Consider the following 27,398-nt stretch of genomic DNA (forward strand, 5'->3'; position numbering starts at 1 on the left):
GCGGCTGGCTGTGGAGCGAGCTGCATAAGATGGCGGCGGCGGGAGCTGAGGCAGCGGTGGTGGCGGAGGAGGAGGAGGAGAAGCGGCTGCCGGAGGGTGACCCTGAGTCGGGCGGGGATTCGGAGGACGAGGGAGACTCGGACTCGTCCGGTGATGGCGAAGACGAGGAGAAGGAGAACGAGGCCGAGATCCAGCGGCTGGAGGAGCAGGTGGGGCCGGCAGCGGCGTGGGGAGGGGGCGGCAGCAGCGCGGCCTCCCTCCGGGCCCAGCCCTCACCCCGGGGGCAAGAGGTGCGGGGCCGGGCCCGGCGCTCCTCACCCGCCCGCGTTGCTAAGAGAGACGCGTCCGTCCGGGCGCTATGGGGAGAGTTCGGTTCTCGGCCTCCCCTCCTGGGGCCCCGGCGGGTGCTTTTCTTTGTGGCTGCCCGCTGGGGCAGTGCGGCCGTAACGGGGGGAAATCCGCGGCTGCTCCTGTGGATTGGTGCTGGGAATTCGCAAGGAATGAATGTTTGGAGTTTGAAGTGGAAACTGAGCGCTTTGAGGTTGTTTTTAGAGGGAAGCCGGAGAGGAGAACTCGCGTGGGTAGCGTTTGCTCATTGAAAACCCCTTAGCTAGCTGCCCCTTTGTTTGCTATATCGCGTTTAAAGAAATTAACGCACATTTAGCACTGTTGGAAGATGCTTTTTAAGTTTTCCACTTAGGGGTTTGTTTCTGCAGCTGGGAGCTGCTCCAGGTGCTGGCATTTGCACTGCTGAGCCCTAACCTTTAGAGCTTAGAGCCATAAGCTGAGCTCAAAGTTAACTTTAAAGCCCTGTTAAAGTGGAAAGGGTTTGTTATAAATGCCTGCTTGTGACCTGAAAGCTTCTTGCAAACAACAGCAGAGTTTGGTGCAACTCTGTGTAGGGAGGTGTTACACAGCCATGATGAGATTTGTGCTCCCCCAAAGAGGGGGTTCTGTTCTGAGTGTTTTCAGGTTTATTTGCTGCTGCCATCACTCAGCAGTGCTTTCAATGTAGTATTTTCTCTTGTTCCAAAGCTCTCCATCAATGCTTTTGACTATAACTGTCACTTGGACCTGATAAAGCTGCTCCGCCAGGAGGGAGAGCTGGTGAAGCTCAGAAGAGCTCGGCAGAAGATGAGTGAACTCTTCCCACTTACTGAAGGTACAGAGCTCTGTCTGCTCGTGTTGCACCTGATGCAGCTTTAGCATCGTCTGTGTACAATGCTGTTTCAGTAGTGAGATCCTATATATTTGTGTCAGGCTTCAACAACGTTGTTCCAGCCCGGAGAAACCTAAAAGAGCAGATTTAGGACTCTTTGAGTGGCGTTAATGGCCAGCATTGAGCTTGGCCCCCAGCAGATGAAGGGTGGTGGGTCTGTTGCAGGGATTTGAGCTTTTGCCACCTTCAACTGCCCTGTTCCATGCCAGAAGCTGCTGCAGTGGTGTGGGACTGGAGAGAGGGTGTTTGTGCCCATCTACTCCAGCCTCTGGTCTGCCTGTTTGCTGGGTGGTCCTGCCAGGATGTGACCTGCTGTAGCCCAGGGACGGGCAGATGTCTGCTTGTGCTGCCTCTGCTGAAGGCGTAACACACCAGTGGGATGGTGGCGCTGAACCAGCTCCCGTCACTCAGTGAATGTGACTCGAGCCCAGACAAGCTCCTGCCAAAAGTGAGATTGCAGTGAAGCAGCAAAGAAAACACAGTGGTGGTTGATGCTGTGGGTGGGCCTTGAAGCGGCTGTTTCTTTACTCCTGTATGAGACAGTGTAAATATTGCAGAGGCTGCTCTGCCCTGGTGCTTTTAGCCTTGGCAAGGGAAGGTTTCCTTCTGTGCAGGTGGGCACTTGCAGTCTCTGAAGCCATTGTTTTTTGTCAAAGTTGTGCCTCTGGCTGCGTCTTGGGTTGCTGCTGTGCACTGACCTGCCCAAAATGCTGATAAGTTGCTGCCTGCAGCTTCTGCTCTCTTTAAATGGGAGTGTGCTTGTTTAGTGCCAATTTGAAAAGGTCTCTACCAGACTCCTCTTTTAGATTAATTGTGAGGAGTTGGGAAGGCTAAAGCTGTGCTCTGCCTTGGCTGTCTCTTCGTTTTTAACTCTGTTACTCAAAACTCTCATAAGAAAAACCTCAACAAATGGATTGAAATTGTTCTTTCTGACTGCTGGTGATGGATCCTGAACTTCTTCCTTGCAGAGATCTGGCTGGACTGGTTGAAGGATGAGATAAAAATGGCTTCTGAAAGCTCGGAGCGAGAGAAGGTTTATGAGCTCTTTGAGAGAGCTGTGAAAGACTACATCTGTAAGTTGTTGAGATGCTATCAAATGTATTGTGTTGCCTTCAGGTTAGAGCTTTCTTTTCCTAGGAAAGCTTTTTCCTTGTGTTATAATGCAGAAACTGGATCAAAAACAGCGTGACGTGATGCTCAGCTTTTATGAAGCGTTGGAATTAAGGCCAGTCAAGGGCAATGCTTTAAGTGCCACTGCAGTCCTTAAAGTCTTCCGAGCCACTGTTGTAAAAGGCTTTAAATGTGTATTTTGCACTCCTCTCATCTCTCAAAGCTGCGGGTGTTACTCTCACTCAAGTAATGCTTTCTCTGCTACCCATTAGGAATTCTTTAGCTCTTTCTTTGAGGAAAGTGAATGCTTTCAAAAGGTTCATTTCTACTCCTGTCTTTGTGTTGGTTGGCACTGTCTTTACTGCCACTTCCACTACGTGACAGCTCTTTCAGAACAGCTCATAATTACTGTCTGGGAGCCAGTATTCTTGAAGCCATGCTGTGGGACCAGCTCTGATCATCCCTGGCAAAAGCCAGGGGAGTTCGTGGTATCTCATCTCTTTGTCAGGTGCTTAAAACTTGTACCTTAAAGCACTGAGTAACTGTGTGCTCTTTGGGGATTGTGGTGAAAACATGAAGCCTGAAGAAACAGAGAAGGCCTGGTACCATCCAGGTAAATCCATTGCAGACAAAATGTCAGATCAGAGCACTGACAGAGCTGGCCTCACAGAGTGTTGGTGATCCTTCAGGGAGAAGGGATGAAGAGCTGAGAGGTGATATCCTCTGGCTCTGCTCTACGGATTGTACTTGGGGGTTGGAAGGACTTCTGGAGCCTGAGATGTGCAACCTTAATGTCTCTTGGTTGGATGGTCTCTACTCGGGGCCCTGAGCATGAGGACTGCCCTAGGCAGGAGAGGTGCCAGAAAGCTGATGCTGTTGTAGCACCTCCCTCTCACCTTCATGGTTATGCTGCTGAAGCAGTTGCTGAACAAGTGAGTACTGAAGTCTGGAAAGAGAATAAGGGCCTACTTTAATTGGAATTGTTAGTCTCAGCTCTGCACAACGTGCTCAAGAGGAGTGAAGTTGCTGTTAGGGGAGATCTTGGTTCATCTCTCTCTGATGCAGCTTGTGTACCAGACATGGCATATGGGAGTCAGTAGGTGTTGGTAGCAACTGCAAGAATGACTTTATTCAGAAGAAAACTCTATTTTGTTTCTCCTAACTTTGTTTTTAGGTCCTGAAATTTGGTTGGAATATGCCCAGTATTCAATTGGTGGCATTGGCCAGGAAGGAGGAATCGAGAGAGTTCGCTCCATCTTTGAGAGGGCACTGACTGCGGTGGGGCTGCATGTAACGAAGGGCACTGCGCTGTGGGAAGCATACCGGGAGTTTGAGAATGCCATCCTGGAAACAGCACAGGTAAGGCCAGGCTCCTGCAAGAAACAAGCTGTGCTGTGCTGTCTGAAGTCACCTTGAGCCCCCTCATCAGTCTCCACTGAGAAAAGAGGCTGTAATGTCACACAGTTGGTTTCTCTTCAGCTGTAGAAACTGACCCTTTGGTCTGGGAAAAGTGGTGCGTGTGTTTGGTTGAGTAATGGATTTGTGTTTAAATGGGATCATAAAATCTCATATCCAGAAGCAAAGTGCTACTCTGAACTGACAAGAATAGCTCTGAACTGAGCAGCTTCATTATTAAGCAGTGTTGCTGCCAGTCAGTATTTCTGCACGTGGCCATGTTTATGCTTCCAGACTGGTTTCTACTTCAGCTCTTAACTCATTCCTTATTTCACACTTCTGGGGACTTTCGGCTGATAGTGTGTTATCTCTGGAACATTTGGTTCTGCTATTTCTGCAAAAGATACCTTTATAAGATGGCCAGAATGTGAAATCTATGGGTTTGTGCTTTACCATATAAGATGATAGGGAAGTTAAAAGATGTCCTTGCCCACTATGGGGTGGGTGTGTGTATGTTCTTCAAGAATCAAGTAGTCATTTGAAGCCCTGATCCCCTAACTCATAACCAATACCCCATAATATTCACCAGCTCCAGCTTGAGAGAGCTGATTAAACTTCAGTCCTTTTGTTTGTAGCCAGCTCCTGGCAGTATTCCATCTCCTGAGCAGCAGCAGATGCTCTGCAGCCAGCTTGAGAAGATCCACACGCTGTTCAGGCGCCAGCTGGGGATCCCACTGTTGGGTAAGAGCTGCTGAGGTGGGGTGGAGAAGCTGTTACACTCACCCGGGCTTTAGTCCTGGTTATTCTGTTGGTAGAGCCACGCAAACTCCAGCTGTAGGACTTGTGGATTCTTTAATCAATGGCATTGGCCTGTCTTTAGAGCCTCTTGAATGATGCACGGATCCCTTTTGTTCAGAAATATTCTTACTCATTGAAACAGCTTCTCTGTTTCTTCAGTATGTAATCTGGGGCTATTTAAAGTATGAGCAAGGAGTATAAAACATAGGAACAAGGAATTCAGCTGTGGTGATCACTACACAAGAACCTCAGTTGGGAGCAGTACATGCTGACAGCTCGATTGTTGATATCATGCCCTTTCTAATTCATACTTTAAACTCCTTAAGTCTCTTGCTGATTTGCTCATAGGAGAAAGTTAAGTATTTCTTCATTTGCACATTGAAAGAAGTTGGGTTCCTTTCTTTACAGCCTTGGGAGAATCTTGCCACTTTGGTTTTCTAAATCCAAATCTGTAGCTTTAATGTATCTTGCCCTGAGTTTCTGTTGTGGTGCACTGTGTAAGATGAGCTACCTGAACCCTGTAAGTGTTCAGTAGTGTGACAGTCAAGATTGAAAGCATAAATAAAAATACAAATATGTGTCAAACATAGGTTGAAATCTGATTATTTGATCTAATAAGTGCATTACTGATGGGTTTTCATGTCTGTTCTATAGATATGGAGACTTCTTATGCTGAATATGAGGAGTGGTCAGAAGATCCAATCCCAGAAACAACAATAAAGAATTACAAGAAAGCTCTACAGCAGTTGGAGAAGTGCAAACCCTATGAAGAGGCACTGGTAATGCTTTACTTGCACTTACCTTTAAAAGCAGAGACTTAATTGCATGGGGATGGTTCACTTTATTCCTTAAATTGTATTGTTCTAGCCACAGAGCACCTGAATATTGCCAGGGGGCTTTCAGCTGTGAGCAGTGTGAGACAAGAAGCCTCACAACTGGGTAGACTGGAAACTGTTGAATCTGTTGCTTGTATCAGGCCACCCTGAGATGCCCAGGAGCACCCTACTCTGAGTAACGACTGAGTTGGTTGAATTGTGCTTTGGTTTAGAGTTTAATTTTTTGTATCCCTCTTTGTTTTCCAGCTGGGTGCTGAAACACCAAAGCTGGCGGAATATCAAGCTTACATTGATTTTGAAATGAAAGCAGGTGATCCAGCTCGCATTCAGTTGATCTATGAGAGGGCTTTGGCTGAGAACTGCCTTGTGCCAGATCTCTGGGCACGTTACAATCAGTATTTGGTAAGGAACAAAACCCCAGATGTTTCCAGTTTCATTTCCCTGTGTGTGGGGTTTGGTTTTGTTTTAATCTTAGTGGCTGATAAACAAAAGACCAAGTTTCACCTCAATCCTGTCCCTTAGTTCCTGAAGAATTTAAAGACTGATTTTCACCTTGCCTTTGGTTTCTTCCTGTTTCCAGTGGTGTGTTTATTGATTGAATGAGCATTTGCTCTTTCTCCTTTAGCTGTGCAGAATTAAACTGGTTGTTTGCATCGAGGTTTGTGCTATCTGGCAAAGAGTTGACTGAGTGCAGCCGGCTTTACTGTGAGCCCTGGCATTGTCTTTGGTAGCTCCTCATCCAGAGGCATTGCTTCTGAGGATGTCCCTCCTTTTCTTCTAGCTTGTGTACGCAAAGCAGTTCAGTGCTGTCTGGATCACTGGGGAGGCACAGTTAAATTAATGACAGTGCTTGTTTGAGGGATGCCAGTGCTCATGAATGGTTTATGGTGTAGAACAAAACCTAATTTACCTAGAAGCTGAAGCAAACCCAGATGTTCGGTCTATTTACATGTGGGCTGGCTAATGCAGTTTGAGAATCATGCTGAACTTAAGAGGCAGGGTTTACATATGGACAGAAGGTTGAGCTGTTAGGAGATCAGTGTAACTTGCTACAGGAAGCTTATCTAGGCTGAGTTGCTCTGTTGTCTCTGTCTTACCAGCTTGAGACAGCAGGTTGTGGGTGGCTGAAGTAGGCTATGTGTACACCCTCCTTGTTTTGTATCCTTTCCTCTCCTCTTAATGTATGAAGAGCAGTTGGAAATTTACTCGGTGCCTTTGTTATATTTATCTCATTGGCAGAAAATACCTAACTGGCTTGGTTATAGCAGATGGTTAGGTACTGCAGACTGACATGGCATAGAGTTGTTGGTTGTGTTGCTCCTGACCATATCCTTTCTGATTTGAAGGTGTTCACTGAGACTGTAGGGGTATAGACTTTAAAATACCCATCCTGTCTTAGCTTTTCAAATGTAAAAGTACTTTTTTAAGGTGTTGCTCTTCATAAGCTGATATTTTGTCTTGGATGGTCTCTCTGGCTAACAGGAACATAAAACTTTGTTGTATGGTTATTCCAGGACCGGCAGCTGAAGGTGAAGGAATTGGTCTTGTCTGCTCATGACCGCGCTGTTAGGAACTGTCCCTGGACGGTGGGGCTGTGGATTAGGTATCTTCTGGCGATGGAGAGGCACAGAGTTGATCACAGCATTATTTCTGGTAAAGAAAGGCCATCTCCACGAACCTTTTCTCCTGTACAGAGCTGCTTTCTGCACCCTGAATAACGTCTGACAGATGGTGGCTTGCAGAACACTGTAGGATTTGTTTTCATCCTGCTGCAGCAATCTTAAAGCTGATGAAGTGCGCAGCATCGTGTTCCTAGGGCAGAGCTGCTGCTGTTGAGCAGCTTCACTTCTGAGCAAGCAGTGAACAACTTCAGTTCAGTAATGTTCATGCAAACTGGCTTGTAAATCCCCTTCCTAAACCCATTTACCATATGCAGGAGTTACTGTATTTTCCTGTCTCCAGATATACAAGCTGTATGGACTTCTTTGCTATACGTTGTAGCTTGCTAATTTTGTCAATATCTGGAAAATAAATATGTTTGTATGGTTTTTTTCCCCATTTTCTTTCAGAAATGTTTGAAAAAGCTCTGAATGCAGGTTTTATTCAGGCAACAGACTATGTAGAAATCTGGCAGGCGTATCTTGATTACCTGAGAAGAAGGGTGGATTTTACACAAGGTACCTATGATACATGTGTGAATAAATGTTTAATCTGTTTGCTATGTATTTCTCTGGTATTGTTAAAAAATGTAACAGCATTTTGGTAATTTCATACCTTTCACAAAACCCATCTTCTGGTCAGTTAGTGTCTCTGAAATACACAAACTCAGTGGGTTTAAAGCAGCTCTTGCTGACAGAATAGATTGCGCTGCTGCAAAAATGCCCTCCCTTATGTTTTAGGTGCTTGATGTATTTTTATTATGCATGTAGTGAGTTTTACTGAAGTAATAACATATAGATTCCCCTTTAAAATCATTGTGGGTGATAAGGAAGAGATTTTAGTGATGGGAGATGAAAGAATTGCCTTGAAATAATTGGATTGTCTTTCTTTCTAAAGACTCGAGTAAGGAACTGGAAGAGCTGCGGTCTGCATTTGCTCGTGCTGTGGAGTATTTGAAACAAGAAGTAGAAGAGAGTAAGTAAAATCGTCCAATCCATTCTTTTCTCTTGTTCAAGAATAATTTTAATAAGACCAGTTCTTCCCATGATGTTTAACTTGTCCTCAAGTGTCTCAAACACTTTAAGAAGGCTACAGATACACATCTCATGTACTATGTAGAAGTTATTTAATAAACACTTTATTTCCAAGAGCCCTTCACAAACTGTTCTTGGTATTATTCCCAGGATTCAGTGAAAGTGGTGATCCATCCTGCACCATCATGCAGAACTGGGCAAGAATTGAGGTGAGATTTCCATCTGCTGTATTTAAATTGCTAGGCTAGAGGAAATGGGTCCTTTTAAGGTTCCAACCGCAGAATGCTATCCTCTTGTACTTTGGCATTTTGTCTGGGTGACTTCAGTGAGTAAATCTCTCTTCTTCCACTCCTGTGTCTGGACTGATCAAGCACATAGTGTAGCTTCATGCTTGAAGAGCAACATCCCAGGAAGAAAACAGCATTCTCTTTGAGAAGGTTGTCAGGACTGTTAGTGTGTTGATGCTGCTGTGACTGCAGTGTGGTACAGAAGTGTGTGAGTACCTTGGTTAGCGGCCTGGCCACACTGGCTTGGAACTGAGCACTGAGGCTGTAAGCTGCCTGGAATCCTGCCTAATTTACTGCTGTCTACACCAACTAGATTCAAACTAGTACAGATATCAATGTGCTGTTGCAGTCACTGCCTGTGAGTGGATGTTTTATTTCCTTCCTTTGCCACAGGCCCATACAAATCAGGATAAGTCCTGTTACCTTTGTGCTGTAACTTCTTGGGACGTAATGCATGGGGTGGATTGCAAAGTCTCAGGTATTGCAATCCTCCTGGACAATGTATATCTGGATCTGAATGAATGACTTTCCCTTTCTATCCACTTAGTGCAGGGAGAAAGCAGGTTCATCCAGGTGTGATTCAGCGTATGCTAAACCAGCTCTAGTAAATCAGCTGTGTAGTGCACTCATGTACCTCTGCAGTTAGATCAGATGGATCCCACTTGGGTGTCGTAATCCATTTCCCCTCTTCTCTTCTCCCCTCAGTTCTCAGTCCAAGGGAAGTGTTTAAGTGCTCTATTAGGGATGTTCATGAATAATGACAAAAGGAAAAAATCAGAAGCAACTACGTAATTTATTTTAGAATGACCTAAAAGGAGCCAGAACCCAAGGTTGATGTATCGGGTGGGCAGGGAAGGGTTATTCAATAGTAGGGTTAGGTGTTCACTCCCATTACTCTACAGAGCAGTTGTATCTTCTGTGTGCATTATCTGTGGTGGTTTCTTGTTCTGGGGGTGGAGGGAAGGCAGAAGGGAAATGGTGCTGAATGAATAATCTGCAATCATACTGAGTGCTTTGGATGTTGTGTTTCAGGCTCGCTTGTGTAACAACATGCAGAAAGCCAGAGAACTTTGGGACAACATTATGACTAGAGGAAATGCCAAATATGCTAACATGTGGCTGGAGTATTATAACCTAGAAAGGTAAGAGCTTGGCTGGCCGGGGGAGTTGATTAACTTTTTAGTTTCCTCATCTGTGTAAGACAAGATACTCATATACTTGGATACTTCCCATGGGTGTATGTATGCTTTTGAGGTTCTTGTAGCAGCTCTGCAGTATATTTTATGCCTATTACAGCAATAACGCATAGAAGGAGGGAAGACACTTGAGTAGAGTAGTTAACTGTCCTGTCTTGTGATCTGCATGTGGAGGATTGGCTCCTTATTGCTGTAGTTTTCCTCCTGCAGAGCTCATGGTGATACTCAGCACTGCAGGAAGGCCTTGCATCGAGCTGTGCAATGCACCAGTGACTATCCAGAGCATGTCTGTGAGGTGCTGCTCACGCTGGAGAGAATAGAAGGTAAATGTAACTGTACGTCATCTGGTTCATGTACAATGAGAGAGAGTGAATTTTGATCCAGTGCTTTGTGTTCTGGTGAAGGCTTCCTTTCTTTTCACCATTGTAATATACACAAGCAGCTCTCCTCTTTCTTTTTCTTCTTTTCTTGCCTAACTTGCAGCCTGCTGGGTTTTTCCATGCCTTTTTGGAGTGTCGTATTATACATGAGAGATTTCTGCTCTGCTTGGGTTTTCTTTTCTTTGAAGGCTCCTCATTATAGTTAGAATTTTCATGTGTCGTGGTTAATATTAAGAACAAATTCCATGAACTCATTGACTCTTATTTTTCCAGAACTGTATTTTCAAATTAAGGGAAAGCTAAATACAAGGCCTTTTTTTTCTATCCGTTAGGAACTCTGGAAGACTGGGATGCAGCTGTTCAGAAAACAGAGAACAGACTAGCTCGAGTCAATGAACAAAGAGCAAAGGTCAGAACTTTCTGAGCTACCTGAGCAATTTATACCTGTATTAAGATCATGCTTGTCTGAATGTCAGATCTCTAATGCTGCTTCCCATGGATAGACCTGAACTGTCTTAAAGCCTCAGAGCTATTGATTTTACTTTAAAAACTATGGTTCACCTCTTCTGATGCTTTTTATCTTTCACCTTTTGACCCTTGGATAGATACAAGAGGAATGTGCGCTCCAGGGAAGCTCTAAGAGCAAACAGTTCATGTGCTTTAAATGTTGATCCTGTTAGTGCTGTGTTTAATGGAGCTGAGGAGAAAACCCTCCAGGTTGAGTACTTTGCAAAATGCTTTGCAGTCACTGGAAAAGCAATGTCTTGCGTGTTTGTAGGCTGCTGAGAAAGAAGCTGCTCTGGCAAAGCTGGAGGAGGAGAAAGCTGAACAGCGAAAGCAGGCTCGGGCGGAAAAGAAAGCTTCCAAAAAGGCTAAAAAAGCCAGGACTGGGGACAAACGCAAAGCAGATGATGATGACGAGGGTGAATGGGGACAAGAGGAAGAAGGTAACAAAGATAAATTCAAACTTCAGACCTTTTGCAGCAGGGTTATTGGTTGTCTCTCTTCTGTTAGAGGCAGGTGAGGAAGTGGCCCTGCTGGTATCTTCACAGAGCTGCTGTGTCTGTTCAGGGTCTCTTTCCCCTGGGAAGTCTTTGTTGTGGGAATGAAGTGACAGCAAGGCTAAATGGTTTTTGAGCAACTGAAGTACCTGTTTATAAGGACTTGTAGCGGGTTTAGGGGTTTATTATTTCAGAAATACTGTACCTTAAAGTCATTTTCCTGACTCATACGCTGCTGAGGCGTGTGTCTAAATTGGATTATTCAGTATTGGAGCAGCCTCTTGGGAGGTGGTAGCAGAAGATTTTAAGAGGTTACTGCCCCTGGGAGTTCTTGATTTTAGGTTTTCTTCTTACTTAAATAACAGTAACCCCATTAGATGAAATGGACTGATATGAATCAGTAGTTGCAACTGACAGAGAAAAGGAAAGTATTCTTTTTTGCTTTCATCTAAATCCTTGCTGTGTTGGTCAAACAACCTCTTGTTACTCATTACTGAAAACCCGAGGGAGGTTTCTGTTTGTGTCTGTGAGACCTGTGACTTTATTTTGTGCCATTTCCAAACTGCACAGTGGTAATAGAGGACAGCTTAATTGCAATGGTGAATGAAATGGTGTATTTCTTATTAGTAAGGCTTTCAATGTCATTCATCAGCAGAGCAGCCCAGCAAGAGACACAAGGGTGATGGTTTACTTGAAGAAGACATGGAGGTAGAAATGGGACTGTTTGGGAGAAGTGGACCTGAAAAGCCAGATCGCCCAGCAAACCAGAAGGAAAAGGCAACCACCAGTCGAAAGGACATCCCCAAGGTCTTCCATGACAGCAGTAAGGATAATGTAACCGTCTTTGTCAGCAACCTCTCCTACAACATGGCAGAGCCAGAGGTGAAACTGAAAGAGCTCTTTGAGAGCTGTGGGGAGGTGGCAGAAATCCGTCCGGTGTTCAGCAACAAGGGGACGTTCCGAGGCTATTGCTACGTGGAATTCAAGGAGGAGAAATCTGCTCTCCAGGCCCTTGGCTTGGATCGTCAAGCTGTGGAGGGGAGACCCATGTTTGTTTCTCCATGTGTTGACAAGAACAAGCATCCAGACTTCAAGGTAGACTTTTATTCCTTCAAGTAGTAGGTTAAACAGTGGGACCGTTGCGTGTAATGAACTTACATTGTGCTAGTTTGGAATGGTGATGTGGTAATTTGGCAGTAAAACTGTTTTCTGGGAATACTTGGGTCTGTGTTACTTTGCCATAAATCAGGATTGGCATTACTTTTTGGGGGTGTGATTGAAATCATTGGAGTCTTTGGTCTGCAACTAAGAGCCTCCTCCTTTCTTCAGGTGTTCAGGTACAGCACTACACTGGAGAAACACAAACTGTTTATATCTGGTTTGCCTTTTTCCTGCACTAAGGAAGAGCTGGAAGATGTGTGTAAAGCCCATGGGAATGTCAAAGACATTCGGCTGGTCACCAACCGAGCAGGCAAACCCAAGGTAGGCTTCCTTAATGCTCTCCTAATGTAAGAAATCCTTCAGAAAGAATCTTGTCATGAAGTCTTTAGTCATTAGTAAGTTATTAGTAAGTCTGCAGATAACTTGTTTTTAAGTAACTGGTTAAATTCACCTGGTGTAACTGATTCCCCTCCTTCCTCCTTCAGTGTCCTGAGGCTATTGTTCATACCGTCTGCTGCAACAATAGGTTTGCCAGTGAGAAATGAGCCACCTCCCTCTGACAGGGATAAATGAGTCCTTGTGAAATAAGAGACTCTAAACCAGTGGCTGCTCTGCCAACACTCCACCTCAGCTATGTCTGTGTTGGGCACTTCTAGTGGGTGCTGTGCTGTGATGGTGTGTGTGTGTTCTTTCATGTATTTTCTAGCTCCTGGCAATACCTCAAGTGCAGTTCCTGTTGCGTGCACACCTTGTCACAAGTGCTCCTGTGGGTACCCTGAGCCTTGCAGGCCACATTCTGAGCTTAGTTTGAGGTGGGATTCTGTCTAAACCACAAATAAATGTGCTTTGGATGTTATAATTTGATTCATTTCCTGTGGAACTCATGAATGAGAGTCAGTAAGTGTAGGTTGTAGGTAAGAATTCTTTTAGCCAAAGAACACTGGGCTTTCAGCCATGTTTAGGTCTGCTTGACCAAGTGCAGAGAAAGCAGCACTAAACCTAATGTAGGTCACCTCTTTTATTTAGGGCCTGGCCTATGTGGAATATGAAAACGAAGCTCAGGCCTCGCAGGCTGTGCTGAAAATGGATGGCCTGACAGTCAAGGAGCACGTCATCAAGGTGATGATCAGTAACCCCCCCCTCCGAAAGCTGCCGGACAAGGCTGAGGCAGGCAGAGCCTCCCAGTTCGCGGTGCCGCGCCAGGTCTATGGAGCGTAAGTACTGGGAAGACTGCTTGGCAATGCTGGGAAAGGGAACACTGGGTGTCTTTACATGCTAAAATATAGGCATTTAATCTGGAATAGGGAAGAACATTTAAAAGGTGCTGAACCATCAAAAACTGGGTTGCTGCATTGATGGGGGAAAGTGGATTTTTCTTCCTTATCCATAGAAACAGGTCTGTAGTGACTGAGAGTATCAGGCATTGGACATGTTTGTGCCTTAGTACTAACAACTTCCATGTCCTCTTGTTCTGGAGACCCAGCCATTGCTCACAGTGAGCACTCCGGTTGCTCTTCCATCTTTCATATGCTTAGTGTTGCTTTGGATTCAGTTTCTGAGGACTGCTGGGCTGTTGTTTCATGCCAGAACTTGGATATCCTGTTTCAAAGTGCACCCATTGAAAGCTCTGCACTACTTATTACTGAAACCATAGACAGGAGTAGTATTTAAGAGTGTTCCTCATAGTGAACAAAGTCTTTTTTGTTTCCCCAAGTTAAACCAGTACCTTCAAAGGGCACTGGGATTCTTTTAAATGTCCCTTTTTGCTCTCCAGGCGAGGGAAGGGAAGGACACAGCTTTCCATGGTGCCTCGTGCGTTGCAGCGCCAGGGTAATCCTGTGCCTAAGGCTGAGAATGGGATGGTCCAGAACTCACCAGCAGCTTCCTCCGCCCCCCCCGAGGAGCCGAAGAAGATGTCCAATGCTGACTTTGCCAAGATGCTACTGAAAAAGTGAGCAAAAAGTCTGCAATCAGCGGGTCTGGTAAAATGTGAAATGCCTTTATGGAAGCCATGTTGTGTCCTTACGCTAGCGAGGAGAGAACGCCAGTCACAATCACTTGTAAATACTGTTCTGGACTCCTGCATTCATTGAGACCAGTGTAGGATGGTACAAATCCAGGTTTTTTTCCTCTGTTTGTAAGAGCAAAGAGTTTATGCTATGTTCTGGTAAAATGGCATTATATGATTCCTCATATTGAGGGTAACGAGGGGGGAAGTGTTTCCTGTACAGGTCGGATGCCACGTCGAGTTTCAGGAATGCTTTACAGATGTCTCTTTCGTTAAGGAACGAGATGCAACGGGAAAGCTTAGTGCTAACCTTGTCAGGCTCCACTGGTCAGCTCCGATTGTGATTGCAGTCATTCTCTCTGCCAACAAACCCATTTGCCACCCAAACACACACTCGCAGGGACATTCATCTCCTTCCATTAAGCGTGAGATGCAGACGCTCGTAACTTCACCACAATGGCCTATTTTAGTATTGGGAGAGTTTCTATACATGTGTGTATATGTATATACACCAATATACATCTCTCTGTCTTCAGTTAATGTTCTGTTCCAGTTGCCCTGTTTTTTATATTGTGTATTTGTAAAAGACATTCAGACTCATGATTTGAAGTGTCATGAGATGATCCTTAGAGCTGGTAACTTTTGTTTCCCATAAGCTGTACGTGCTGTTGCTGAGGACCATTTTCTTTTTCTTGGGGTTGTTTTTGCTAGCTAGTTCATAAAGTCTTTTGCAGGTGGTTTCTGTATGGTTTTGTACAAATGTGAAGTGCAAGCTGACCTTTCCTGGTTTATTAAACTCAAGTTCTCAAAGGTTTTCTATAAATACTGTTGCTTTTGTTTAAATGTGGGTGTTGGAATTGCACTTATCCTCTGGCAGCCGGGTAATGCTGATGTACCTCGCCTCAGGTGCACTGAGAGACACAGTGTTACTTACTTTACCCTAAATAGCTCGCTCCATCTCATATGAGTATCCTGAAACCACTTTAGTCTGGTACATGAGCTTGGGTAGAATATTGCTGCTTGTCAACTGAACCTGCTGCTGGCTCTGGAAGTCAGCACAGGCAGGGGTTGAATGCAAGGGGGGCCTCGGTGCCAAGTTCACTTGTACAACATAAGCACTGCTGCAAATAAACACTTATTTTCAGTGCTTACATTCTGTGATGCTTTAACTTGGCTTTACTTTGGATCGATGAGTCTGCTTTGTAGCTTTGAGCCACAGAAGGGTGGCAGTGGTGGTGATAGAAAAGCTTGGGCCTGCCAGCCAGCTCTGGGCTGCTGATACAGCTTAGAAAGGTCTAATAACACTTTGGCATGAAGCTCTGGGTGGGGATGCTAAGGCTGGCCTTGCCCTCAGGGCAGGTATGTACACAACCTGAGTGAGGAATTCGGCTTCCTTTAGCTGCTGCAGGACTTGCTGCTTCAGAGCCTTCTGTTACACCCCAGGCCACAGCTGTATATGGCTGTGGAGCCAGGATGCATGCACCCTGTTACTTGCTACTCCACAAACTGAGCTGTGCCCTCTTCTTAGTTCAGTGCAGCAGAAAAGCACCTTGAGCCTGTTCCAAACAAAAGACTTTAATATTAAAATAGTTTAATAATCTGTTACTAAAATAACATTGCATTTCCTCCCCCCCAACACCCCCCAAGCAATAAAGTGCAGATTCTATTTGTACTCAAAAATAAGCATACTTACACTACAAAAATAAGCATACTTTGTAAGGACAGAGCAACCTTCCTCATTCATTTATTGTTTGCTTTCCCTGGCAGCAGTAGCTGGTACATAACCATGGAGTGGTGCTGTAGTAGACAGGTAACTCCCAGTCTATTGTCTGCTTGTAAAAGATGCATCCTTGCAGGGACGGAAGTGGGAAGGGACGAAGCCTAACCCTGGCCAGGGACAGTCTCATGCTATTTGGCAAAGGGGTTGAGCTTAGTGGCTCTCTAAACTGGATTGAATCCCAAGGTTTCTGAACTTAAGGGTGTTGGGATCAGTTGTGCTGCTGCAGAGCTGGCAGGCAGGGGTGGAGGGAGCTGTTCTGGGTCAGGCTCCAGGTGCTTTTACCTTAAAAACAAAGATAAAGTGCACTTCTTGGTACTGCACAGCAGCTTCTAGGAACTGCATGAACTGCCACTGCAGCACAGGGAGGCCTCGTGTGTTCCTGACGCATTTGTCATGGGTCATGTTATTACTAGTAACTAATTGTGCAGATTAAAGGAATGTCAGGTTTTTGGCAGCTTTTCTATGCCCATTCTCACCAGATCAGGACCACTGATAGAGGCTGTGTAGAACAACCTCTTCTGCTCGCAGCTTTGCAGAAGCTCTTTCCAAGTCCTGAACTGAAACATGTAAGGATACAGATCCCTGCAGTCCCCAGGGATCCTGGGGCTGAGGCAAGGCCTTGGAGCACCTCGCAGCTCAGTGATGTAAGTCAGCATTTCCCCTCTTGTTCCAGCCACGTCATCTGTAATCCTAAACCAAATACTTCCCACTTGTACAAAGGCAACTGCAAGTAACCCAGGTGAAGGGCTGTGATTGGAGCAGCTGCTCAAAGCTTAAACTTAAGGAGCAATTAAATTCCACTTCAGCCTGTGGAGCCCCTCAAATCCCTCTCCCCACCTCCTTCCAGTAGCGCAAGCAAGTTCTAGTACACAGTCACCATCAACAGTTCATATTTCAGCTTGGCATAATGTATATAAATAAATTATATTAATTTAACCCAATGTAAGACACTTTAAATAAACAAAATGCTAAAGAGTGGCACCTCCTGTCCAGTTATTTCCCAGCAGGAATACCGAGTGCCTTGGTGTTCAGTGGCTCTGCAATGTCCACAACCCTCAAGTCTTGACGGGGATGGTTTGTTTGCATCCAGCAGTGCTGCCATCTGCCTCAGGTAAGCCCACGGAGTACTCCGTGGTGGCAATGAGCAGCATGTCCAGGGTTGTCTCGGTACACTTTGCAATGAAGCGTATGAAAGGCCTCACATCGCCCTCGTTGGCCACTTCCAGGACGTGATAATACTCAGCCCGTTGCTCCTTGCGGATGGTGATGGGGGGGTAACCTGCCTGCATTAGGATGAGGTTCATCAGCAGGCGTGAGGTCCTCCCATTGCCATCTGTAAATGGATGGATATAAACCAGCTTGTAGTGGGCTAATGCAGCGAATTCCACAGGGTGCAAGCTCATGGCATCTTCTGAGTTCAGCCACTGCACGAACTCCTCCATCTGCTTCTCAACATCCCGGGGATGGGGTGGGATGTGATGCCCTACAAACACATGAGTAGTCCTGAAGCGCCCTGCTTCCAGCGGGTCAGCATAGCCCAGCACCCTCCGGTGGATCTCCAGGATGTCATTGGTGGTGACTGAGCCGATCCGGGATACCAGGGTGGTGTTAACATACTTGAGAGCTGCGTGCATCCCGATCACCTCATTCTGCTCCACTAAGCTCTTCCCAGGAACAGCGTATCTGGTCTCAATGATGTGCCGTATTTCGGACAGCGTCAGGGTGTTGCCTTCAATAGCAACCGTGTGGTAGATGTGGTGGTAGTAGGACTCCTCCATCACCCTGCGCAGGGCGGAATTGCCTTTGGGAATTGCCATCACCTTCTTCACCTTGCTGTCAATAATGCTGAAATACCTCTGGTCAATCTCTTCCACCAAAGGAAGCGTCCGATCCCGATTGATCAAAGCCTTCTCATTGAAGGGGGAAATGGTGAGTGCTTTGGAGTACAAGTAATCGGCTTGAAGAATGTCTTTTTCCTCTTCAGAAAAGATCCCAAACTCAGTCAGGGCATCCACATAATCAGGGTCCATTTTGAGGGCATACACAAAGAGTTTGTGGGCTTTCTCCCGCTTGCCTTGGCGCTTCATTTCAAGGGCTTGGTTCAGAGCTGCTCTAGCTTCTAACTTCACTTCTGCAATGCAACAAGAGCAGTCAGATAACAGGGTAGTGAGTTTACTGGAAGCTTCAGGACCATCACTGCTAAATAACCAGTCTAAAGGAGAACTTGCATTGCAGCCTTTACTAGGTTACAAGCACAGAAGCTTATTTATGCCACAGCGTGGCAGCCGAGCTGTTCCCAGCAGGAAGCGTGGCAGGATCTGTCAGCACCGAGGCCCAAGCTGGCCACAGGCCTGTTGCATCCCAGCAAAACTCGCTTTGGCCACCAGGCTGCTGTGTGTGGGAGAACACAGAGCCTCAAATACACTCCTGGTGATAATTAATGCCTGTTCTCCTGCTAGAAGCACAGCCCACAGCTGCTGACAGCCCTTCTGCTTCTTCACTACCAAACATCTTCCCAGCTTTAATGTGAACAGAGACACAGTGCTGGAATCGTTATCATTCCTCTGAATGTTTCCCAAATTAATATCCCAGGCAATAAAGGCAATGACCGCAGCCTGTCATTGCTAGAAAGGCTGTTCTATGACTACCAGGATGTCAGGATTAAGGCTGTATATCCCAGGTAACTGTGTATTAAACCAGTAACCAGGTTTTCCAATTACCTTCATAGAACTTAATAGTACTAAAAGCATGAGGAAAACCTTCTAAGAGGCAAAGCAGCACCAAGAGAAGGCTGGTGCTGGCCTCTGGGCTGTTCACAGCCAATGTTAATTCGCAGTTGGGCACTGAGCATTCATTACCATCATGGGGTGGGGGGGTGGATCTCCAGGTGTGGGTTGTTACTATACAGCAGCTCTGTCCCCCTGGGATGCTCTTACCTGGGGAGGCTTTGCCTTTCAGCACCAGCAGCTCCAGCCCATTGGAGGCCACGCTGAGCTCTGTGGTCTGCCCCGTGTACCTGGTGAGCCCCGAGGAGCCAGCACCCAGTTTACTCTTCAGGAAGGAGAGCCCCTGGAGCACTGTGTGGCACTGGTCCTCCACAGCCGGCAGCAGCAGCACCACGAGCAAGCCCAGGAGCAGCCCGAGCACTGCTGCCCACCTGATGCGGGCCCACAGCGCTACCCATTGCAGCTTGGGATCCGTTGCCATAGACACCAGGTTCATCCTGCTTCCAGCACAGACCTGAGGAGCATCTCCTTCCCCTCCGCTCCCACCTGGGGACAGAAACAGCTTTAGCCTGGGCTCTGTATCATGGGGCAGGAGATGTGGACCTGACCATCTATCCCCTGGGGCTGTATCACAGCGATTGGGGCTATTCCCCTCTCCCTGCACCTCTAAGCAAGGCAGGGCAGTATCCACCATAACACAGATCCTTATGGGATCTACACTTTACCGTAGCAGCATGAGGAGATGCTGACACCCACAAGCAGTGTGGGCACCGAGCTCTGAAGCAGCAAGGGGCTCTATCCTTCACAGCTGCCCTTTTCCCCCTCCTCCAGGGGACCCGAACCCCCTTCCGGTGCTGGGATCTCCCCCCATGCCCCCATCTTCCCGTTCCCCGCCGGTCCCTCTCATCCTCCGGCCCCAGTCCTCGCCTCACCTCAGGCCGGGTCCCCCATCACCTCCACCGCCGGTTAAAGTAGCCCCACCCGCCCAAGCCCCGCCCTCCGCGCCTTACCATTGGCTGCACCGCTCTCTTCTCCTCTTCCATTGGCCCTCGCAGCTGACACTCTTCTGCGTTCCCCCCTTCTTCCTGCCCTCCGCTTCCTGCAGCGTCTTCCGCGTAACGCCACGCCCCCAGCAGGGGAGAGGCTCGTGGAGTGTGGCAATTGGTCAGTGGACACGTCAATCACACGAGAGCAACCAATCATAACGGGAGATGGGGAGAGGGCGGGCACTCGCGCTATATTAGGGCTGGGCGTCCGGCTGCCGGTTGCTAGGTGACGCTTGCGGTGCCGCGGAGCGCGTCGCTGGGCTCCCCTCAGGCCGGGGCAGGGCCCTGCGGCTCCGGGGCTTGCGCAGGGTCCGGGGGGGCCCAGGCCGGCTGGGCCGCTTGATGGAGCGGGGCCGGGAGATCGCAGCTCCTCGGTTGTCGCAGCCTCTCCTATGGAGAGGTTGGGGATGGCAGGGAGCTAGCACCGGCGAGGCTGTTGTGGGGGCTTCAGCAAACCCTTCCGGCTGCTCGCAGCTTGTTTGTTTGCGTGGTAAAAACACCTTTTCCGTGTGGGAATAGTGTTCTCATTGTGTATTCGTGGCCTTTCTGGTAAAATATTCTCTTTTCTTGGTGTAAGGGAGCAGAGTGTGTCAGTAAGTAATGGACGCTGGTGCTTTGCAGCCTGGAGCTCCACTGGAGACCAGGAATGGAATGGGGAGAGAAAAAAGCTTAAGGAAAAGAGAAGATTTAGGGAACTGAAGGCAACTCCCTCAGATTTCAGTATCTAGCAAGAGGATACAAGAGTTTTCTACCAGCAAATGATCACTGCAGATAAAACAACCTGGTTTGTTAGGAATAGATCCTGGCAACTCAAACCATCCTTTGTAGCTGCTGGTAATGGAGAAGGGGCTATGGGGCAGTGGTGAGGCAAGCTGCCTTTGTGCCCAGCAATCAAGGAACACGCTACCGGTAAGAGCATAGCATGGGGCTTGCTGTCCCACAGGACTGATGCTGTCTGTGCACAGCATCCTTACCCAGGTCAGCTTTGTGCTGCTGCTGCGCTGAACTGCTTCCTTCACAAACGGTGTTGCATCACAAGGAGGTTTCCAGAGTCAGACTTGCTTGTTTCCAACGGCAAAGGCAGCTCTCTCGGTGCTGGGGCTCTCGCAGATGTTCATTGATTTGACTGGGGTTGACACAAGCAGCTTGGTGAGCTCAGCTCAACCAGCGTCCCCAGAAAGAGACTGACAGCACCTCAGCCAATGGAGCCCAGGGCAATCCCTGCAGCACAACATTGCCACGTCTTCCAGCCATGTGGAGCCTGTCAGAGCCCGGGAATGCCGAGAGGTGAGTTTGGGGGATAATCAGCATTGAAGGATGAGCAGATGTATCTGCCCTCCAGGAGGAAGTGTCCGGAAGTGTCTCTTCTCCTCAGTGATCTGGCATCTCAGCCCAATTATGGGAGAATTATAGAGCAATGATGTATTTGCCTTTTATTAATGGTGACAAGCACATTGAGAGTCTGTTCCCCAATTAACTATGATCCAACAGAGGGGAACAACAGGGATAGCCAGGAATACCTGGCATCTCCTCCTGGCTTTCGTGCCTCGTGGGAGCCTTGGAGCAGTTCTTTTTTGTGCTGGAAGCTGAGGATGCCACGCCATCCCTTGGGAATGCTGGCAGTGCTGCTGCTATTTGGCACTGCCACAGCTCTTCCTCAGCACAGATCTGGGCCAGCTCAAGGGTTGCCATTGCCAGTACGTCATACACCACAGTTATGATTGTGTCGGGGATAGCAAAGGGAGATCCTGATATAGATGGTAGGAAAGAGTAAGGCTGGAAATGCTGAAGCTGTAGCCACAGACTGGGGCTCCCTTGGCACGGTTGGACATGGCTTGGTCCATGGTTGTGCCAATGGGCTCCTATCTGGACCCTTAACCTCTAGGGAGAATTGGAATGGTGCTGTTGGCTATGGAATGGCAGAGGGATGCTGGAAGCATTACAGCTGTGCCATAGGAGACAATGTGTAAGAGGCTGGTTTTTATCCCTTCAGTTCTGAGGCCGAATCCAGGGAACGGGAAGCGCTCAGGTCCCTGCAGCCGGTAGATGGCACTGATTCATTTCACCGCTCCATGGAAGCCTCCAGCGCGCTGCAGCCTCCCCCCTGGACCTTTTACACCTTCTGCCTTTGGAGGCAGCCGTCACGAAAAACATATTTCGAGGTTGAGTAAGGCTCTGGCTTCCGTTTGGAACTGTTTGTACCGGGATACAAATCGCTTGTCAGTGCGCTGCGGAGGTTGTGGGGCTGTGACACTGAAGAGGTGTAGCTGTGGCTGCGGCACAGCCCTTGCGTCTCCCTGGAGCCGGTGTCTGTTGGGCTGATGCTGTGATGATCTTACCTGAGGAGATGTGATAAGGCAGGAATATTGTGGTCCATGCTTTCTGGCTTTCCTGGGCCATGTGTTATAAGCAAAAAGCTAATCTTTGCAAAAGGGAGGACTTCTCTGCCTTCCCCTCCCAGCCTCTGGTCCAGGTGTGCTGCAGAGATGGAGCACTTTGTCCCCATGAACCTTGCTGTGCTGGGGGTCTTTTTTGTCCCCTCCGACCTGGGTATCATCTATTTCCCATGCTCTTGGGCAGTGCCATCAGGGCTTGCTGGCAACTGGTTGCTCTGGAGTAGCTGGGTTAAACTGAGGCAACGAGGTGGCACTGATCTGCTTGAGGACATGGGAAAGGCTCCCTGTCTGTACGAGGGTCTGGTTGTCAAGAGAAGCCACTGGATGCAGAGGCAGAACTGCCCGTTGAAGTGTGGGGATTTTAATGGATGAACAGATGGGCAAGGAAGAGCTCAAATGCCTGCTGGTAAAGCTGCCACCTGGGTCAAAGCAAGGTGGTTGTGACAAATGGTTTTGACATTCTTGGCTGGGCTGTTTGCAAGGCAAATGGAAACCACGTCCCGCATCCAAGTGAAGACCAAAGGGATTTTTAATTAAAGAGAAAACAGAAGGGTAAGCAAAAAGCAAGAGCTGGCTTGCACCATGGTGATTACTCCTGCAAGCTGCAGAGGCTCTGAGCGAGGGGGTTCAAGGCTGAGGGAACGATTTAAAGCTCTTTGTACAGACACTGAGAAGCACACACACAAGACTGAATAGAAAGCTGAAAACAAAGCACCAAGATGGTGCAGAACAGAGGGTTTTGTTGGCTCTCTTAACAAATAATGAGGGATGAGCGTCTCAGACAGATTGGTTTGTGGCACTGGGAATAAATGGACAAAAGGAGGACTTTCAAAGCAATGCTGCAGCTGAGCAGGACAGAGCTTGTAACATCAGACCAGTGAGCTTGTTTCAACCAGCAGGTCCCAAGCAAAGCCACTCTGCCATGTCTGGGTACAATGAGGAGTGCAATTTAGAGGGAGGAAGGGAATAAGGAGTTCCATCTGTGTGGAAGAAAAGCTCTTTCATGGTTGCACTTGTGGTCAGCGTGGTTTTCCAATCATCTCTGTGAAGGTCTGGGAGGCAGTGGGACACAGAAATACCCATCCAAAGGGAGCAGGGAATGCTGCAGGGCTGGTTCTGACTCTAGGCAGGGACAGAGGTGGAAACAGCAGCACTTGGAGCACCTCCTTCTAGTATTCATTATGAGTTTTTAGCCATGGTGATGGTAGCTATGGAGAATGGGGAGCAAACCTGAGAAATCTTGGGAACATATTTTGTGGGAGAGAGCATTGTTTCTTATGGCAGTTCCTGTTCCTGCTGGATGTTGGAGTAAGAAACATCAGCTCTATGGAAGCTGAGAGATTTAGTTGTATATGTTCCCAAAGGACACTTCTTGGGGACCTCGGTCTGTTTCTAACGCCAAACCTCACTTTAGGGACATCTACTTACAGTCCCTAAGCTCTGTGCCTCAGAGGGGACCTGAGACAGAGGTGAGGAGTGGCTGCAGGCTCCTCTCCAGCCCGTCCTTGAAGCAGAGGTGCAAATGCTGACTCTTATTACCGAGTCATTCTGGACCAACTGCCACATATACTTGACTAATGTGACTCCACGCCAGGCAATCTGCAGATATATTAAAGCCAGGAGCTGCCGCGGCAATGATTTGCATGTCAATAAGAGAAGGGAAATTGCCTGCCACGGTCTCCTCTCTGGGTTGTGATCCTGTGAAGTGCCAGGTATCCCCAACCGCAGTCCATTTAATTGATTCCAGGGGGCACTGGAGACTTCCTGGGATAATGACGGCTCCTGGGGCAAGATGCTCACTTAATCTCTCGCTGTTATCTCCCTGTGCCTCTGGCTGAGTGAAGGGGGGAGTCAGCTAAAAATGCAACAAAAATGATGCTCGGTAAGAGGGATTTAGTGCCAAAGCCTCTGTAGGAGCATGCTCCCTCTGCCCATCCTCACGGCACACTGCACACAGCTTCACTGCTCGCTGACCAAACCCTGGGGAGCACAGAAACCTGCCTAGGACATGGCCCAGGGATGAGCAGCTTCCCGACAGCCCCACAGGGATGCAAACAACCTCCTGGTGCTTTCCAGGTACCAGGGGAGCCATGGGATGAGTGCAGGATGGAGAACTGCTTGTGCTGCAGCAGAGCCCTCTCCTCCCGCAGGCACGTTCCTGGGGGCACGTTTAAGAGATGCAGCATTTAATAACTCAAGTTCTGCACGCCTGCTGTCTCCAGGGCTTGTAATGTAGGATGAGGAGGGCTAAAACAGGCAAGAGGGGTAGGTGTGTTGTAGGAGCAGATTACAAAAGGAGCTATTTTACCCTGGAAGAGTCTCGGCTCGCCCCTGCTAATGTACTGACAGCTATTGGTTGTTCCACAGAGATTTGGGAGGGTGAAGCAACAGCTTGGCACTTCTTGCCAAGGCAATGGTGGGACAGGCTGGGCTGAAGGTGGTGCATCCCACAGGACCATGAGGCTCCCGGAGTCAGGGTTTGTGCTGACTGTTAAAAGCACAAACCAAAGCAGGTGGATGATCCTTTATAAATGATAAAGCAGCTCTGTGGTTGGTAACAGTGATGTGGAGACCTGACCTCGGGAGCCCTATGCAGTCTCAGCACCTACACTCAGAACTAAGGCAAGAGTTGGGAGAAATGGATGTGATAAGCACCCTGTGCTGTTCTCAGCAGAGTTCAAACACTGACTTGAGGGTCCTTCTGGAAACAGGGAGAAAGAGCATGTGTAGTTCCCACCTTCCCATGGATCTCTATTGTTTTTCCAGCTTGTTGCTAAATAAAATGTGTCCTCTGAAGTTCCTCCAAATCAAAACCCAAGCTCCCCTCTCCCCCCTGCCATTAACAGTGCAGAGAACAGCCCCTGTTTACTACCAGCAGCGTAACTCCATCTCTATCAGGTTCCTCCAGCGCTCTGCGAAGCTCAGAGTTGTTAAGCATTTCACTTTATCCGGCTGGATTTAATTACTTCGGAGATGGAATGTCAAATCTCCTTCATTGGGCTTTATGGATTTCAACAGGAAGAGGCAGGGCTGGAACAGGAGCTCTGTGTAAATCTCTCTGTGCTGTATGTAGGGCAGCAGCTTTCACAAGCGCTCGGCATCGCACAGAAGCTCCTCGCTGTGCCATGCTCGCACAGCTCTTCCCTGCAGACACCGGGCACCACTCTGGCCTTGCCCCGAGCCCTGTCTGCTGGCTGCCTGCTCCCAGAAGGGGTGATGCTGGGCCTGGAGAAGCTAAAGAACCCCTTCCACTGGAGCAGCTTGCTCCAAGCCCCTGCGTCCTTGAGCACTGCCAGGGATGGGGCAGCCACAGCTTCTCTGGGCACCCTGTGCCAGCGCCTCAGCACCCTCACAGGGAAGAGCTTCTGCCTAAGAGCTCATCTCAGTCTCCCCTCTGGCAGGTTAAAGCCATTGCCCCTTGCCCCTATCCCCAGGAATCCAATGCAAGTAGGGCATGCACATGTGCCTCCCTTTTCTCAGAGCTCTGTCCATTCTGGAAGCAATTATAAGACTGCCATTTCTCCCAGACATGGCAAATTGCTTCAGGCAAGAGCTAAGAGCCCTGTGGAGTTCCTGCAGCTCGCTGAATGTCTCGGTAAATGGCCAGTGCTGGGGCATTATTCAGTGCAGCTCCTCTGGGGATGGAGCCATAGCTCCGGCCATGGTGCTGCTCAGTGGATGCAGCACAAGCCTGGATGATGCTCTCTACTTTGGTGGGGATCAGCATTCAAGGACTTTTTACTCCAGAGGGAAACAGCAATGTTTCTCCTTGGTCTGCATTCTGGCTGATGATCTGTGTCCTACATCCAGGGTGACCATGGCAGAGAAGAGCTTAAGGGCGGAGGTGGCCCTTTGCTGCAAGATCACTTGGCCTCTGCTGTGGGATGGCTGCATCACTCCTCAGTCCAGCTACCAAATTAGAGAGTGTAGACACCAGCAGCTCCCTGGAGGTCAGGAGAAGCAGCAGCCTCATAGCAAAGTAGCCTCTTTTATAGTTACTTTACTTGCAGACGTTCAGTTGATGCTCCTGGTGACACTTGGGGTTTGTGCCTGGGCAGGCTCCCCAGCATCCCAGAGCACAGCCCTGGTAACAACCAGGCTCCTGCAGAACCCAGTCTTCGCTGTGATTTTGCTCTTGTTTAGTTATTGCATTTAGTCTTTAGTGACTACAGAGCTGACAGCTGGCAAAGATTTGCATAGGGCATGAAACTGAGTTCATTTTAATGTCTAATCTGTGCAACGCTGAAATTTGGTTTCTAAAAGCCTTGCTTTGCCTTATCACGGCTGCACATCTGCTTCATGCATTAGCCTTTGATTCCTAGAAGTTTATTTTCCATGTAGTTCACCAGGATAAACAATTGGAGCAGAGCTTTGCAATCTTTATGAGTGCTTTAACACCAGAGCTCAGGATCCTCTGGGGTGTGCAGGATGTGTTCTGCAGGGCCAGTGAGGAGCATCCCTTGTTTCCAGCCTGTCTTCCTGCATGATCTGCGATGAGGCGCTGCCCAGCCCTTGCTGCCGCAGCATGTTGGGCAGTGTGCTCTGGGATTACACAACACCAGCTCTGAACGGGCTCCTTCCAGGCAGCACCTCTTTGATCTGCTTCCCCTCAGTGTGCAGAAGTCACTTCTAAGCCTTTGCTTGTCCTCAAAGCACAAAGCTGGCTTCAGAACTGGGCTGTGCTATTCATTTCAGCTTCTCTTCAGTCTTTTCTTGTTCACCTCTTGTGTGAAGAAGAGTTGAGAGGGAAGCCAACGGTGCCCAGTGTGTGGTGTGCTCAGAGAATACAGACACAATTCCTCACGTAGCAGGTCCTGCAGCTCATAGAATTCCCATCTCCCAGTTGCTGAGACCAGACTGTGCCCTGTTAAGGCTGTTTTGGGGCTCAGGGAGGAGGCAGAAGGTAAGTGATGTACAGGAGGTCAAAATAACACAGTGGCTGCTGAAGCTGAACCAGTGACTTGTCTTGTATCTAACCGGGATGTTGTAAACACCTCGTAGGAGCTGTTTCCTACAACGTACATGAGCTGTGGCCTGGTCTTCCAGTACACTGTGCATGTGGGATCCAGCTTTGGGAGATGATGACAAAAGAGTGTTTGGTGCTGTGAGATGTCATTTCTGATTCTAGTTTCCATGCCAGAAGTGCTTGGAGGATCCAGGGATGCAGATGGAGCACCTGAAACTGAGTATTTCCAGTTGGGAGAGATGTGAAGGATACTCTGAATCTCACAAAGGGAGTGTGAGAAGGCATCCAGCCAGCCAGCTGTGTCCTGGCGCAGTCACTCTTACACTGACCAGCATGGCTCAGGTTTGTTCACGTGCCAAAGGGGACTTCAGATCCAGACAGCAGACAAGGGGGATGCTGG

The 27,398-nt window shown here is 48.1% G+C and overlaps 2 protein-coding genes and 1 long non-coding RNA gene across 12 annotated transcripts in view; 2 read left to right on the forward strand and 1 right to left on the reverse strand.

Annotated features, from left to right (window-relative positions):
- SART3 (spliceosome associated factor 3, U4/U6 recycling protein) lies at positions 1-17,387 on the forward strand. Of its 4 annotated transcripts, none has more exons than XM_080629016.1 (21): positions 1-209; positions 1,036-1,162; positions 2,188-2,292; positions 3,504-3,688; positions 4,360-4,465; positions 5,177-5,301; positions 5,605-5,760; positions 6,873-7,011; positions 7,428-7,535; positions 7,915-7,992; positions 8,202-8,260; positions 9,371-9,480; positions 9,745-9,857; positions 10,247-10,323; positions 10,693-10,861; positions 11,568-12,010; positions 12,245-12,397; positions 13,103-13,290; positions 13,851-14,027; positions 16,858-16,975; positions 17,255-17,387. In XM_080629016.1, the coding sequence occupies exons 1-20, from the start codon at positions 30-32 to the stop codon at positions 16,928-16,930; spliced, it is 2,871 nt and encodes a 956-aa protein (XP_080485142.1). In that variant the 5' UTR covers positions 1-29; the 3' UTR covers positions 16,931-16,975; positions 17,255-17,387. The 4 variants fall into 4 exon arrangements, with proteins under 4 accessions (XP_080485142.1, XP_080485143.1, XP_080485144.1 ...); XM_080629017.1 differs by having other exon boundaries at positions 11,571-12,010; XM_080629018.1 differs by lacking the exons at positions 16,858-16,975; positions 17,255-17,387 and having other exon boundaries at positions 13,851-14,907.
- FICD (FIC domain protein adenylyltransferase) lies at positions 16,875-21,339 on the reverse strand. Of its 2 annotated transcripts, none has more exons than XM_080629021.1 (3): positions 19,601-21,339; positions 18,801-19,136; positions 16,875-17,995 (listed from the first exon to the last, which is right to left on the reverse strand). In XM_080629021.1, the coding sequence occupies exons 1-3, from the start codon at positions 19,791-19,793 to the stop codon at positions 16,920-16,922; spliced, it is 1,605 nt and encodes a 534-aa protein (XP_080485147.1). In that variant the 5' UTR covers positions 19,794-21,339; the 3' UTR covers positions 16,875-16,919. The 2 variants fall into 2 exon arrangements, with proteins under 2 accessions (XP_080485147.1, XP_080485148.1); XM_080629022.1 differs by lacking the exon at positions 19,601-21,339 and adding an exon at positions 19,523-19,549.
- The window catches only part of LOC308226896, a 15,154-nt gene continuing 9,087 nt past the window's right edge, over positions 21,332-27,398 (forward strand). For 4 of the 6 annotated variants that reach the window (XR_013957959.1, XR_013957960.1, XR_013957961.1 and 1 more), the window contains exon 1: positions 21,332-27,340. This is a non-coding gene — a long non-coding RNA (uncharacterized lncRNA). The remainder of the gene's footprint in view (positions 27,341-27,398) is intronic. The other 2 variants (XR_013957963.1, XR_013957964.1) reach the window with 2 other exon arrangements.

This window comes from Psittacula echo (assembly GCF_963264785.1).
Source record: "Psittacula echo genome assembly, chromosome: 13".
NCBI lineage: Eukaryota > Metazoa > Chordata > Aves > Psittaciformes > Psittacidae > Psittacula > Psittacula echo.

Coding starts and splice junctions, on each gene's coding strand:
- SART3 (XM_080629016.1), top strand. CDS start 30: ATGGCGGCGGCGGGAGCTGAGGCAGCGGTGGTGGCGGAGGAGGAGGAG. Junction 12,398..13,102: donor ACCGAGCAGGCAAACCCAAG/GTAGGCTTCCTT, acceptor TCTTTTATTTAG/GGCCTGGCCTATGTGGAATA. Junction 14,028..16,857: donor GCCAAGATGCTACTGAAAAA/GTGAGCAAAAAG, acceptor CCTCCTGTCCAG/TTATTTCCCAGCAGGAATAC.
- FICD (XM_080629021.1), bottom strand. CDS start 19,793: ATGATTGGTTGCTCTCGTGTGATTGACGTGTCCACTGACCAATTGCCA. Junction 19,137..19,600: donor AGAGAGCGGTGCAGCCAATG/GTAAGGCGCGGA, acceptor TTCTGTCCCCAG/GTGGGAGCGGAGGGGAAGGA. Junction 17,996..18,800: donor GAAAGGCAAAGCCTCCCCAG/GTAAGAGCATCC, acceptor GTTGCATTGCAG/AAGTGAAGTTAGAAGCTAGA.